Source organism: Octodon degus, unplaced genomic scaffold, assembly GCF_000260255.1.
Source record: "Octodon degus isolate 3935 unplaced genomic scaffold, OctDeg1.0 scaffold00006, whole genome shotgun sequence".
Lineage (NCBI taxonomy): Eukaryota > Metazoa > Chordata > Mammalia > Rodentia > Octodontidae > Octodon > Octodon degus.
Window position 1 is genome coordinate 28,556,868 of NW_004524582.1, and position 14,815 is coordinate 28,571,682.

The following is a 14,815-nucleotide window of genomic DNA, read 5'->3' on the forward strand; positions in this document are numbered from 1 at the left end:
GAAACTTGAATCCTCCCACCTTGGTCTCCCAGAATGCTAGGACCACAGGCATGTGCACAGTGGTTGACTCATCCAGCTGTAGATGTATAGAGCTCCCTGTCACCAGCCCCAGCCCCGGGTCTGTCCCGGCTCCCCTCTGGATCTCCTGCCACAGAGATGATGACCTGGCCTATTCTCTCTCCCAGCCTCCTCCAGGGCCCTCTCCCAGCATTCCTTGGGGCCCTTGCTGCCTGCAGAGGCCACGGAGCCAGGTTCTCCAGAGGCACTGGACATGACACCCGCTGCAGCTCTGTGCCTTGAAGCACCCATAGGACAGCGAGGCTCTTTCTCCCAGCGCCCCAGGAGCCTGAGGAGCCACAGGTTCTAGAAGTGGAGCTGCGGGTGCAGAAGCTCGGCTGCTTGGCTGCTCCCCTGGCACCGCCCCCTGGTCCTCGCAGGTGACACCAAAGACCTAGGCTCTAAGCACAGCTGAGCTTCCAGAAAGCAGCCAGAGGCAACTGCCGGCCACAGGGAGACCTGGCTGGGCCTTTCCACGCCCTCCTGCCCTCTGCCACCCTCAGGGCTCTCTCAGGACCACAGCAGTGCCGGCTGTCATGCTGAATTTCCCAGCTCTGGGATGGATGAAGAGATGGAAACAGAAACGGAAACGTGTCCCGTGTCCCGCGTGGTCATGCAGAGAGGTGTGAAGATGGGGGAGGGGAAAGCCAGGCTGGTCCTGCTGGGGAGGCTGAGCTGGGACACAGTTTGGGATCTTGGCTTTCCAGGAAAAAAATAAGGCCCGGACAGAGCCAATCAGAGAGCGAGACAACGAGGAGGAGAAACAGAGAGGATAGAGAAGGAGGAACAGGAAAGGAGAAAAATGAAGGGGAGGCAGAGAAGGGAAAGCGAAAAGGGAAGGAAAGGCGAAGATGGAGGGAGGCAGAGAAAAGGCATGTCTCGTCCTCTAAATCCAGCCACTTCCTGGCTTTTGTTGCTTTTTTTTTTAACAAAAATTGACCCTTTTTCCCGAATTTGTCTGAGTGGAGTTTCCCATGTCACCGCCGCTGAGCACAGGTAAACAATGCTCAGGGTGGTGTGAAAACAAGGAAAATCACTGCTGGCTGGGACAAGCAGGACAAGGAGGGCTGGCAGGAGGGTGCGCTGGAAGGAGGGGAAGAGGAACTCGCCACGGTGCTGGTGGCAGCGCAGCTGTGCTGGAACGAGGGTAAAGGCAAATGCTCAGAGCCTGAGTGAGCCCTGGTGGGGGCACGGCCGTATCCCTCGGCACCGGCACAAACGCAGCTTTCTTGCGGTGCATAAAATGTGTTTGGAAAGTCAGAGCATTCAGCCATGAAGCCAGAGTTGTGCCTTTTCTTCCCCCAGGGAGTTCAGTATTTGCAAGATTTGCGCAGAGTTAAAAATTCTAAGGGCCCTCAAGATAGCTCAGTGGACTAACACCTGCTTAGGCAAACACAGGGACCAGGGTTCAGTCCGGCACTGCATGCGGCGCCAGCCCTGCCCCTGGGTGTGCTGAGCCAGCAACCCAGATGGGGCACGGTGGTGCACACCTGCAATCCTGGCACTGGGAGGCTGAAAACAAGAGGATCACTGTGTGTCCAAGCTGCATAGTGAGACCCTGGACCAAATAAAAATAAGTAAAAATTTTAAACCTCCTAAGACCAGGGTGCCTCTTCCAAGCACCCTCCAGAGTCTGCCTCTTAAGCCCAGAATTAACCAGCTAAGGAGCTAATAATGCCCTACTTTATTCAGAGCCCGAACTTCAGGGCGACTGCAGGGAAGTGATCCCTTCTCACACGTGGACTCCTGCACACCTGGGCTAAGAGGATTTGCACAGATGACGTAGCACTAAAGCAGCTTTGCTAATCCGGTCAGCAAACACTCTTTGGTTAGAATTCATTGATCCTCCTTTTGCAGAAGACATAGTTTAAACAAGATTTGCTTCCTTGAGACAAATGGCAGAATCAAAAGCCTGGGTTTCGAGGCTACCACCACCACGGCTGTTATCAGAAGACTCCGTGGTGCTTTCCAGGGGAGAAGCCCCCTGTCGTGGCCACGGGACGCACCTGGAGCCCCAGCCTATCCTGGCTTGAAGTGGTGGAGCCTGCACTGAGAGCCAGGAAGGACCCCTATACTCCAGCACTGCTCATTGCCCTGACCCCCACCCCACCCCCGAGCCCCAAGGCCAGCCCCGCCTCCACAGCTCAGGGTCCAGGCTTTCGGAAAGTCCATTTGACTTCCCAGTTCAGCCACTGATGGGTCCACCCTACTCTCCTGCCCTGCTCTCTGACTCATCCTACATTCCAGCAGTGAAACTGCCGCTCATCGCCCTGCGCCAAGCTCCCTGCCTGGAAAGTCCTTCTTGCCACCCTCTGCTGGGGACTCTCAGCTCGGTGACATCAGCTCCATGGTGAAGAGCTCTCTGGGCCTCACATAGTGCTGGGGCCTCCAGGCAGAGGTGGAGCTTGCAGCCTTCCTCTAGCAGCCCCCACGACCTGCTTGCTGCCCTTGGCATGTGCTTGGCTACCTCACTCTCCTCCTTCATGAGGCGCCCCCAGGATGGGCCATGGCCCCAACCACCTGTGGATCCGCACACCTGCGAATGACAGGCACATGATAAACTGAGCTTCCCGCAGAACGCAGGGATCCCCACTCTAGAAACCAGTCAGATGGGGCCTCCCCTGCTCTTTACCATCCAGGGGCCACTGCAGATTCCCCATCACCCTGACGTGGGGGAAGAAGAAGCCAGCCATATCCCCCGCCCCACCCTCTCCTGCTCAGCCAAACTGCACTGCAGGCTGCTTCAGAACCCAGTCCAGAGAGAATGTTCTACTCAGCTCTGTGAAAATCAGGCTGGGTACACAAGACATGAGTATGGCATACATCGTGCCATCTGCAATCATTCTCCAGAATTCAAAACTGCTTTAATTTCCATGAATAGGATCAAAGTGACTTGGTTGTCTTATTTTGCATTTTGATGGCTGTTGCCATTGTTTTGGGCAGTAATAAGGGCTCAACCCAGCACTTCACATACCTCAGCAAGCGAGCTACCGCTGAATGACACTCCCAGCCCAAGTTGACCTGTTTGAAGTGATCACTGATATACTCTGGAGGTAGCTCAGTGGAGAATTGCTGTGTCCACAAGGGCTGCTGTGTCGAAATGTGATCCCTGCTGAGGTATCAAGCGGGTGGAAAATTAATTCGGCCTTCCTTTCGAGGGCAGAGTAGGATTCAGCAAGGTCACCAGGGCAGAGAATCCTAGCTCTTGAGGAGAATGACACAACTGAAGGGTACTCTCCGTGCTCTCTGGCTCTTCTCTCATGATGCCCTAGGTGACCCTGGAATTCTGGCTTTTGTCATATGTGGCCCCTTAACCTTGCCATCCAAAACTTAGAGCCAAAATAAACTTCTTCATAAAGTTAAAAAAAAAAATTGTGAGGAGGCTCCACTTTGGGGGAATGTGCTTGTCGTGAAAGGCAACTCCAGCCACTCTGTCTGTGACCCGTGGCCACCCTGCCCCCACCCACTGCTCAGTGCTCCTTCTCTTGATGAAGAGCGCTGTGCAGTGTGAGCGACACAGCAGTCTTGTGGAAGCCATGCGGTGGCAGGGCCATCGTTAGGAAGGGAGGAGGAAGCGTGCATGGCCTTGGAGAGGGGGACAGGGCAGGTAGGGCTCGCTGTGTGGGGGACACCCGCACTCAGCTGCTTCTGCTGCGCTAGTGCACGGCTGCGGTGATTTGGGAAGGACTGAGGAGGCGATGGGCAGCTGCAGGCAACAAAACCTTGGTCGGCCGCAGCAGTCAACAAACCCTGCACCAGCACCCAGGTCCTGTCACCACCTGCTTTTATGAGCCCCCCCCCCCACACACACACACACACGTGTGCGCCTACAACCCTACAGCAAAGTCAAATCCATTCTGGGTTCACTGGGCACCGCTTGCCGACACCTGACCCAGCACCTTCCGGCACCTGCTCTGCACCATCTCCAGGAAAGCAGGTCATCCGGAGACAGTGCCAGGTGGCAGGTGCTGCTGTCGGGAAGACCGGCCGGGCTCCGCCTCTCCTGCTGCAGGAGGAAGGCCCTGCTGGACCCGGGCCCGGCTTCCTAGGGGCTCCCCTTGCAGCAAGTGAGGAAGCGCCAGGCCCTGTCCTCCTCGTCATAGCCAGGCTCACAGCGCCCTCTTGTGCCCAGAAGGCGAGTAGGGAGCTGGCTCCGGGCACTGGAAGCAGCTGCGTCCCTGCCAGGTCTGCAAGGCTAGAAAAAGGAGCATGACAATCCCGGTCCCCACCGTGCCCCCAGCTTCTCTCCATGACCTGGGAGAGTCTCCCCCACGAGGGCAACCCACAGGCCCGAGCAGCCTACATGCCCGGGCAGCCAGGCCCTGTCCGGCAGAAAAGGGCAAGAGGCGGTACTCCCAGGCGGCAGCCGCGCCAGGGAGAGAGGAGCAGTGACAGGCGGAGACTGACGGCTGAGTATGCAAAGGCGCCGAGCAGGGCCCTCAGATGCCGGTGACTAACAGGTCTGACCGGTGTCACTACGGGCTGAAGGATGAGCCAGTTGCTCCTGGCAGGAGCATGTGCGCCCTGGTGGCTTAGACCAAGTTCCCCCTCACTGTTTCTCGTTTTTCCTCTCAACTGTTTTTATTACGAAATATCTCATACATTAAAAGTACCGCGGAAACCGCAGAGAACAGTGCGCCACCGGTCCCCAAGCAGTTCCGCTCCTTCCCGCCACCTGAACGTGGTGTGCATGGCTTCTCCCCGTGTGTCTGTAATCTCGTTCTGTGCTCACGGCTCCGCTAGTGATGCCGGGATTGTCGTGCTCCTGCAAAGGGTTCCAAGCCAATCATACCGCTGTGCTCCCTAATGTTTTTATTCCACATGGCTTGAGGGTTGCCTGGCAGAGCCCTGTGGTCCTGGTGCGTCGGGCATCCGCCCCTGTGAGATGCCCCATCATAGGAACAGCCATTCCTTTTCCTGTCTCTTGGCAGACCTTCAGGGCTCTCCTAATCCAACCGACGCTGCGGTGCTGCTTCCTTCAGATGCCTGTGCAGGTGTTTGGGGCGCACACGGGGCGGGACAGAACTTCTAAGGTCGTGTGTACCTGCAGCCCTGCCCGCTGAGGCAGTTGCTCCCCAACCCGGTCTGCCTGATTTCCTCCCTCACCAGAGCGACACATGTCTGGAATACATAGCGAGATTCTGTCTCAGCAAGTCAAATATAACTAAATAAAATAGTTACAGAAAACCATAAAAAGCCCTCCCACACATTGCTATTTCTTAGGAGACCTTTAGACATTTATAACCTTTAGGTTGTCATCCCAATTTTAAGGATACAGTTGGGCATTACTGCAAATGGGGAAGGAGTTTAATGACCCTCCCTGGATACCAAAATCCACAGATGCCAAAATCCCTTGGACAAAATGTCTCTGTCTTTATCTATAACATGTGCAGAGCTCCTGTAGACGTTACAGCATGTCTAGGTTACTAATGATACCTAATAAAATGCAAATGCTATGTAAATAGTTGTTGGACTGTATTATTTCATTTGTACATGACCAATACAGAGGCAAGTTTTTGTAAAACATTTTCTCCCCGGAGTTTACTGAGCCTGTAGGTGGTACTCACAGCACAGAGTGACAGCTAGATGTCATAGAAAGCAACTGTACACACAAGGAATGCTGCTGAAACCTGGCTTTATTTTTGAAGAATCACTTATAAAAGCGCAAAGTTATAAACACTTTAAAATCAAAGTATGAAATCAAGTTAATGATAGAACGTTCACGTGATAGACTAGCATTAAACTCATATTTACAGTAAGCTTATGGCAATACAGGAGAAAGCTTTTTGCCATGCTACTAGGTAAAGAAGAAAACTGGGTACAGAACTGAAAACATTGGAGCATGATTGGGAGGTCGACCCATAAAGAGCATCCCAGTTACCGCCCTGGAAAAAGAAATACATCAAGATGTTCGAAAGCAATTGCTAACTGAACAGTATCATTTTTCTAATTTTCTGAAATCCCCAAGTTCTCCATAATAAAGATATGTAGTGAAAAAAAGAAGAGTAAAATTTATTTTTAAAAAATAAATCAGGGCTGGTGAGATAGCTCAGCAGCTAAGTGCCTGCTTAGGCAAGCACAGGGACTGGGGTTCAATTCCCAGCACCACATGCCACCCTGGCCCTACCCCTGGGCATGCTGTGCTGGCCACTGAGAGCAGGTATGGTGGTGCATGCCTGTAACCCCAACGCTGGGGAGGCTGAGACAGGAAGATCACTACGAGTCTGAGCTGCATAGTGAGACCTTGTACCAAATGCATTAAAAAAATATATTAAATAATAAATCCCAAGGTGATCACAAATAACAAGGTGCTAAATCTCAGGCACATTTAAATTTCCATCCAGAGGGCAAAAGTCACTCTGTTCACAAGTGACACCTGCCTACTCAGAAATGAAAATATAAGCCCAGTGTGTTTGTGTCTCTGCTCTTCAGCTCTGAGAAGGACAAGGTTTAACTGATTGCATGCAAACAATCAAAGAAATGATTGTCATGGAGTAAATGACAAACAGAAAAGGGTGTGCAAGAAAAACAGGAAAAAGTTTTGCCCGACCATGGCTCACAAGCTTCTAAAACAGACCTGGTCCAGAAGACAGTCTCATTTGGAGGGATGTAAAATTATTTGGGTTTTAGACGAGCTGACAAACAAGGATGGATTTCAGCGCCCTTGTGGATTGCGCCACCTCACTGCCTGCATCAACCGTGTGCAGGCTCGGACACAGTCACCGCAGACCAAAGGGCCTCGCCCTTGTTGGGCAGCATTTGCGCAGAGGCTCCGGTGAGCTCCCTGCTAGCCGGCTTGGCTGCCTTCTGTGGACCCCGTCTATATCTTACAATAGACCTCAAAGAGAGAGGCAGCTGCATGCATCCGGTAGAAAATAGAGAAGGGCATGGCCAGGTTGACCACAATTATCCAGGGTTCAAAGCCAAAAACGACTTCCTCCAACCCGTTGTCATACTCGGGACGGCAGCCAAAGGCAGGAGGGATCCACAGCTGCAAGAAAAGAGGAACATCTGTCTTGTGAGCAGCCCCCGCACTCGCAAGATGGACACTTGGCCCAGGCGCCACAGGTGCCACGCGCACTGACAGGCCCCAGCATACCCATTGGCCAATGAGATTACACAGCCTCCCAGACTCCACGGAAACCATCCAAGCCAGGAGCCTTCTGTCTCTCACCAACCCCTCCTTGCAATAAATCCCTAATGAAGCCTCCTACTGCCCCAGGACTGGGGATTGAACCCAAGACCTTCACACTGAGCTCTATGTTTTGCTCTTTTCTAGTTCTTATTTTGAGACAAATTGCCCAGGCTGACTTCAGCTTGTAATCCTTGTGTCTCAGCCTCCCACAGTGCTAGGATTACAAGGATGTGCCATCCTTCCAGAACCTGTCCGATTCTCTCCATCCCCACAGCCCTCGCCCAACCCTGGTTTCCTCACCTGTAGGATGACAGTGCTAGCACCTCTCAGAGGGTCCTACCCTCTGCTCTTAGGCCATAATAGTCTTTAGCTGCCCCCAGTGACCCTCCCAGTGCCTGGGATCCCTTCCCCTTGAGTGACAATGAAGCCACCAGCTCACTTCTTAAACAATAGGACAGAAGCCACCAGAATCTCTCCCTTACAGAAGGATCTGCTGTCCATATCACCCATCTCCTCTTATACAAAAGGAGGCCACTGTCCAGGGCTGAACCATCCCATGGAGAGGCCATATGATAGGGATGCAGGGAGGCCTGAGGCCAGCCGCCCACAGGGACTTCAGGACCCTGTCCAGAAGACATATGAGTGGGTCTAAATCAGATCCTTGGAGCAAGGCCTTGAAAGGTATGTGGGTGAGTCGGCAGCACTCAACCTGGGAAGGACCCTGAGCAGACTGCTAGGCACACCACACAGGGACAAAGCCATGCGATACACATAGCTGTTGTTTAGGTTGCTGCAAATAAGCATGCTTTCTTACAGAGCAGTGATACCTGATACATGGAGCCTTCGCCGCCAAGTGCACACAGAGCTCCCTAGTGCGCCTCTTGTCCAGCTTCTCCCCTGGCCTCTGGCGCTGAGGGGCCCTCACCCCGCCACCACAGCAGCTCTTCCCAGTCCCCCTTGCTGGCTTCCTCTCCATGCTTCCCTTCCCTGTGCACTGGGCCTCTGTGGCCCCAGCTCTACATAGAAGCAACTACCCTCTGGCTTCCATCTCCACCGCAACCTGGACCACTCTCAGCAGTTCCAGGCTCTGCCTTTTCACTGGCCACTTGGGCCAAACAGATTCATCTCAAACCCCATCTTTCTGCCCCACATCCCCCACCAAGGTGTCAGAGTGCCATCACCCTCACCTTCGAACAACCTCACCATGGAGCTGTGACTCCACACCTCTGAGGTGACACCCTCCATTGCCTGCTGGCACTTGCCTGTCCCCCCCTCACCTGTTCTCCCGCCTACATCCTCACACCTGGCGCACACTCCACAGCTACATCCTGTCTCTCCCCTGACAGAACCCCACCCTTCCCAGACTCCAGACTCCTAAAGCTAAATCTCCACTCCTGCAGGGCTTCAGCGCCCTCTGCCGGACAGCTGGCTCCTCAGCACCTGCCACCTGCTCCCCACCCACTAGGACTAACTCAGCTGCTCCGCCCTCTGGGATACACAGCTCACCAAAAGCAACCCACATTCCTGACCGGGAATAGCTGTCCTTCTCTTCATCCTTTAACTCGCGGGTACATGGCTGTGCCCTACATACTTCTTGCACACAGCAGGTACTCAATAAATGCATTAAATGTAAGAGGGTCTGCCCAGGCCAAGCTCAGAGATCTCCAGGCCATGTCTGACCTGCAGGAGCTCAACCTCCTCATGCAAAGTGAGAGTGTGGCGGGCACTGAGTTTTGAACGCAAGGCCTTCGCATTCATCTGCACCCCAGCCCTCTTGTCTCTCCATCTTGAGACGAAGTCAGGCAAAGCCTCTGAATTCCCAGGCTGGGCCCCAACTGGTGATCGCCTTGTAACCTTTACTTTTTAGCGTTACAAGCTTCCTCTGTGCCTTATGAGAAAAACACGAGGAAAAGACACTACTTGACTCAAAAGTAATAATCATCTCTTGAGGCAGATTACCGAAATATTGCAGAGGAACAGAAACGCTGTGATGTTCCTGAGGACTTTTCTCTTGGCGCTGCCCCGAAAGCAGGGGGTCCGGCGGGCCGAGCTCCAGACCCCTTTCCCTCTCCTCGCCTCCGTCTGCTCCTCTCTGCCAAGGTCCGGCTGCTGACCCAGACTTCCCTTGACGGCTGGCTGCACAAGCTGTTCCTGGGGAGCTGTGTCCCCGGCCACCCCTGAGTCCCCGCAGCGAGAGGAGTCGGTGGCGGCAGCCCCGTTGTAGACTGTGACCACGCGCAGGGTGCACACGTCCTCCGGGAGGCCCTCAGGCTCGCGGTGTGCGGACTCGATGATGAACAGGTTCTGGATGTACTTCTCCGCGATCGCCAGCACCGAGTAGGGTAGGTTGTACCAGGTGTAGGGCGGCCGGGTCTCGGCGCAGGCGATGGCCAGGATAGAGCCCCAGGAGAGAAGCCAGGAGCCCGAAGCCGCGCCCACCAGGAGGTCCGAGTCCAGCTTGCGCGCGGGGATTTTGGACTCGTCCAGCGACTTCTCATCGACCCTGTAGATGCCGACGCCCAGCAGCGCCGCGGCGCCCATGAGCAGCAGCAGGGCGATGGCGTAGAGGTAGAACATGGCCAGCGCAGCCTCGCTCTTGGCCTTGGAGCGGCCGATGTGCACCAGGTACACGGCCACCACGCCCAGGGTGGCGGCCAGCGCGCCCAGGCCCAGCGCCGAGCCCGCCAGGATGCCGCGGAGCCGCAACCCAGAGCGCCGGGGCGACACGCCGTCCACGCTGCGACCGATGTTTTTCCAGAGTACAAAAAGCATTGTGGACGCCAGGATCTGGTACTCGATGGTGAACGGGTAGAGGTAGTACATGCCTTGCGCCAGGGCGGCGCACAGACGCGGGGGCGAGCAGTTGCATGGAGGAGAGTGGTCGTCCAGCTCTAGGAGACATACAGGGTCAGCGGGGGGGGGGGGGTACTGAGGAGAGGTCCTGGGAACCAGGGGGTCATGGAGGAGGGGACCATGGGGGAGGGGGCGGTTATAGGGGAGTGAGTCACGGGCAAGGGTCATCCCTGGAGGGGGTGGGGGAGGGGTGATGAAAGGCAAGGGCTCATGGGCGAGGGGCTCATCATGTGGGGGGCCAGTCGGGGAGCTGGGGGCATGGGGGAGGGGCCATTGGGGGAGGGGTCATGGCAGAAGGGTTGCACCAGCAACAGGAGTTAGAAAAGCACATAGGAAATCCCTGTCGCTGGGTTTGGTGTATGGCTGTCCCACGGAGTGAGGGCTTCACGCCCTGACTGGCATCGTGCTCAGTGTCCAGCTACAGAGAGCCAGGACCCTAAGGCTTGCCATCTAACAAATGCTGCTCATTCAGACTTCGCAGTCTGTGCGGCCATCCCAGCATCGCCTTAGCACCGCATTCCTGCCCTGTGAAGGTGTCCGGAAGTGTAAGAGCAGGACAGAGGCGGCCGCTGCTTTAGAAAAGAGAAACTCAAGAAGTGATGACAGAGGAGAAAACCAGGAAGCACACAGGCTAGAAGGAGACAGCCGTTCTCTCTGGGTGGGAAGCCACAAGTGAGGTGTAGTTTCTTTCAGCTTTTGTGTCTGTCTTAGCTAAATTTTGTGGCTATGATTTGTGTGTCTGACTTTCTTAACGGTTGTTTAAAATGCTCCCTCCTGTTCAGCAAAGACTCCTGTGAAGGCTCCAAGGCCGGCTACTGTGGCAGGAGCATAAATTTTCATTGTCTGATAAAAGATACCCAGCTGCAGAATAAGGGTCTTTTCCCGAGGGAGTGAAGATCAAGCATCAAGGAAGGGCTGGCAATGGTGCAGATCCACAGGGCACCCCTGACTCCACCTGCTCTGCATTCCTAGAGGCCCAGAGATGGAATCAGAACATTGGGAAATCTGTGCCTGTGTGGGGAAGGGGAGCTTTATGTTCAACGATTCAGAAATTAAGTGCATGTTGACACAACCACATAATGCAGGGGCTGGGGAGATAGCTTAGAGACATAAGCGCCTGCTGGCAAGTGCAAGGTCCTGAATTTGATCCCTGGTACCACCAAAAAAAAAAAAGAGAGATATAATAGAGCCAGCCAAATAGCTCAGCAGGTTAAAGTGCCTGCAAGCAGGTACAGGGGCCGGGGCTTCGATCCCCGGGCCTGCCATGCCAGCCTTGCCCCTGGCATGTGCTGAGACCACGATTGAGATTGGCTGCAGTGGCATGCACCTGTGATCCCAGGACTTGGGAGTCTGTAAACAGGAGCATCACTGTGAGTCCAGTCTACATAGTGAGACCCTGGACACCCTGGACACCCTGTCCTAAATGCAAAAAAAAAAAAAGATATAATAAACCTTGAAAAATGTGTAGTCTACTTCTAGAGGAAAATAACCATACTACCAGGACAGTGGAAACAAGTAAGAACAAATGGTAATATATGTAAATGCTGCATAAACCTTTATCGGGTCTCAAAATCAATTTAGAGTGTGGCAACCAATATTTTTCTACAGAATGGAAATTTAAGAGAATAAAATAGAGGAGAAAAGAATGGAATCAAATGTACTAGAAATTAAAGAGCCTCTCTATAGAGGAAGATGAAGACTATGTAAGGTTTATGCAGGGTGTGGGAACACCAAGTAGGGTGCATGTCACAGGTGTGCGTATGTGCATGTGTGGGTCGTGATGTAAAATCTATTGTCTATTATAAGCTGCAGTCCAAAAGATTGTGTAGACGCAGGGCAAAACTGACCATGAGTGACAGCACATTACAAGAGGTCAGCAAATGCTAAGAGCATCAGGCTGTGCTCCCAGGCAGGTGCTAGAGTGGGGTTCTGTTGGGTTGCTTTTTTCACTTTGTCATTGTTTTGCTTTATAATGTGCAAGGATTCTTACACCTCACAGGAGAAGCTCCTTGGGTTCATGGATTAGCTTGCTTTTGCAGAACATGTGGCAACACTCAATTCCTAAGCAGCTTCTCCTCCACACAGCGTTTTGCAGAAGACGGAAGGGAATCAGAAGGTTAAAGCAGTTAGAGCCGGCAAAAGCTACCTCTCTACATAAATGTAATCTCATATCTCAACAGAAGGGCCCTGCGGTCCACCACGAGGTTCTCCTCCTGACTCAGCTGCTGTGTGCTGCGTGAGCATGGCTGGGCATCAGGGACTCCACCCACCTAGTGCTGTAGTTAACATTGCCTGCTTATGACGCGAGAAACAAGCCACGGAAAGGTTGGAGCTGTGCCTGCTGCACAGCAAGTGCTTCCTACCAGCTTTCTTGCAGCTGTCATTGTCACTAACTGTGTGGGACAGCAGGTGGGAGCCAGGCCCAAGGCCACAGGGGCCTTCCCAAGAGCAGCGCTGGCCGCGGTGCTGAAGAAGTCAGCGCAGCACATTCCCTGAGGTCCTCGATGCCCCTTCTGGAGTGGCTGCTGCTCGGCCAGACTGCAGCAGACTGAGGCTGAGGGGAACCCTGCTGAGGAGGCAGGCTCTGAGAGGCTGAGCGGCGTGCTGAGGCCGCACAGCGAGCGCAGGATCCGGCCGAGAGCTGGCCGAATCCAGCTCCCAGCACACTGCCCTTCCCTGTGCCGCCCATTCGCTTCGGCCCAAACAGTCTAAAACAGGTGTGGCAGGTTGTAAACGCTCGAAATTTTGAAAGAAAATATAAAGATTAACACTACCTGCTCTCAAGTGGGAACAAGGAAGAATACAAATGGGCCAAAATTATAAGCTGAGTGTAGTTATAGAAAACTTCAAGTGAATGACACCCCATTAAGCACAGCATACCATTAGAGCTCCAGGGGGTCCCAAAGCCATACTTTAAGCAGAAAGCTCTGGCCACAGGGGCCTCATTAAGTCAGAAGCAGCCAAGGATCTCCCACAGCCAAGAACAAAGACACTTCTTTCTCTTACAGGCTGTGCCATGGGAAATGGGTGTGCAGAGGACAGGCTAGCCAGTGAGTCCCACAGGACCCTCTCATTACCCTCAGCATGGCTGCAGGAGGTGAAGGGGGTGGGAGCTGCAGCAGCAACAGCAGGGTATTGTCCATGGGCCCTGCACCCCTGCACCACTCCTCTCTGCGGTCCCAGCAGGTGTCCTTGTGCCCTGTCAGGAGGGGCAGGATGTCCCCTACCTATTGTGATGTTCCCGAAGCCCAGTGTGATCAGCCGCTCCTTGTGCTCATTCAGCTGGTGCTTGGACTCGTTCAGGACGCTGTTGGCCCACAGCAGCAGATTGGTGAACACCGAGTGGATCACCCCGAACCTGGAAAGCAGAGTTCAGCTTTGGTTTGGTTTGGCTTTGCTTTGTCGCAGTACTAGGATTGGAACTCAGTTTTCACTGAGCTATTTCTCTGGCCCCATTTTGTATTGTGACACAGGGTTTTGCTAAGTCATGAAGTTGCCTGGGTTGAGCTTAATCTTGCAATCTTCCCGCCTCAGCTTACCCAAGTACTTAAATTATAGGAATGCACCACCATGCCCACCTAAGAACTCTGTTCTTGAGCCAACCAGGGAAAATTGAAACCCCCATGCACACACACACACACACACACACACACACACACACACACACCCTCACACTATGAGTCTGGCTTCAGCTGCTGGTCCAGGCACTGGGTGGCTCTCTGGGAAGGAGGAGACAGTCTCAGGGGATCCCAAAGCCTCTGAGTCTTGGCCTTTGGCCTCAGTCTTGAATTTCCCAGCCTTCCACTCACTGTCTATAGCACATCAAAGAAGCTGCACCTTGAAAGCAGAATTCTAGGAAAGAAAATGCACTAAAGACGAGCAACCAACCCTATAGCCCAACCCCGTTTCCCAGAACAGAAGAGAGAGGAGAACAATGAGGGGAAGATAACACCGGACTCTGGCCCAGAGCTGCTCACTGCCCAACCCAATGGTCATCATTCCCATCCTCTGCCTTCCCAGCTACCTTCAAAGACACTGAAACAAGTCGGACACTTGTTGCCTACTTTCCTTGCAACTAGGTGTGGTCATTCTGGCCGGTGCAATGTGAAGGCCGTCTATGAAGCATGACTAAGTTTTTGGTGAAAGAGATAAGAGAAAATCCTGTTTATGATCGCTATCTCTGTTTTTAGCAAGCTTGAGTGTAGACACAAAGGCCAGAGTGGTGGCATCTTGTGACCATGAAGCAGCCAGCATGGAGTGAAGCCCCAGCCCTGTGAAATGCCGGCACAGTGCTGACATTGAGTGTCTACAAGTCCATCCAGATGCTTTAACTAGCCCAAGGTCATGTACAGAATAAGCTGCCACACTACGGTTTGAAGGGTTGGTAAATACAGGTGCACTGCAGTCTGACTCCTGTCTCCTTCCCTAACTTCTAGAAAAAGAAGGAAAAAAAAAAAAAAAAGGGTGGGGGCACCAAAGAGGGATGTGAAGACTGGCATGTGTTAAACACAGGAGACACCTGTGGAGGAGGGCCCATGGGTCCCTGACCACTGCAGCTTCTCTTCAGTGTTCCTTAGGAGCAGCCACAAGCCACATTCATGAGAGAAATCTCTGGAACACCAGAACTGAGCTTTGCAGGTGGCCACACTGTAACCCTAAGCCTAACCCTTTAACTCTGGCCAGTACCCTAAGCCTAATCCTCTAACCCTGGCCAGTACCCTAAGTCTAACCCTTTAACTCTGGCCAGTACCCTAAGTCTAACCCTCTAAC

The 14,815-nt window shown here is 53.5% G+C and overlaps 1 protein-coding gene across 1 annotated transcript in view; it reads right to left on the reverse strand.

Moving 5' to 3' along the window:
- Positions 1 to 6,817: 6,817 nt before the first annotated feature.
- Otop1 (otopetrin 1) overlaps positions 6,818 to 14,815 on the reverse strand; it is a 30,073-nt gene continuing 22,075 nt past the window's right edge. The window contains exons 5-7 of the mRNA XM_004624669.2: positions 13,273 to 13,403; positions 9,152 to 10,083; positions 6,818 to 7,048 (exon numbers count right to left, since the gene is read on the reverse strand). Of these exons, the coding sequence (XP_004624726.1) occupies positions 6,878 to 7,048; positions 9,152 to 10,083; positions 13,273 to 13,403 (1,234 nt within the window). The 3' untranslated portion in view covers positions 6,818 to 6,877. The remainder of the gene's footprint in view (positions 7,049 to 9,151; positions 10,084 to 13,272; positions 13,404 to 14,815) is intronic.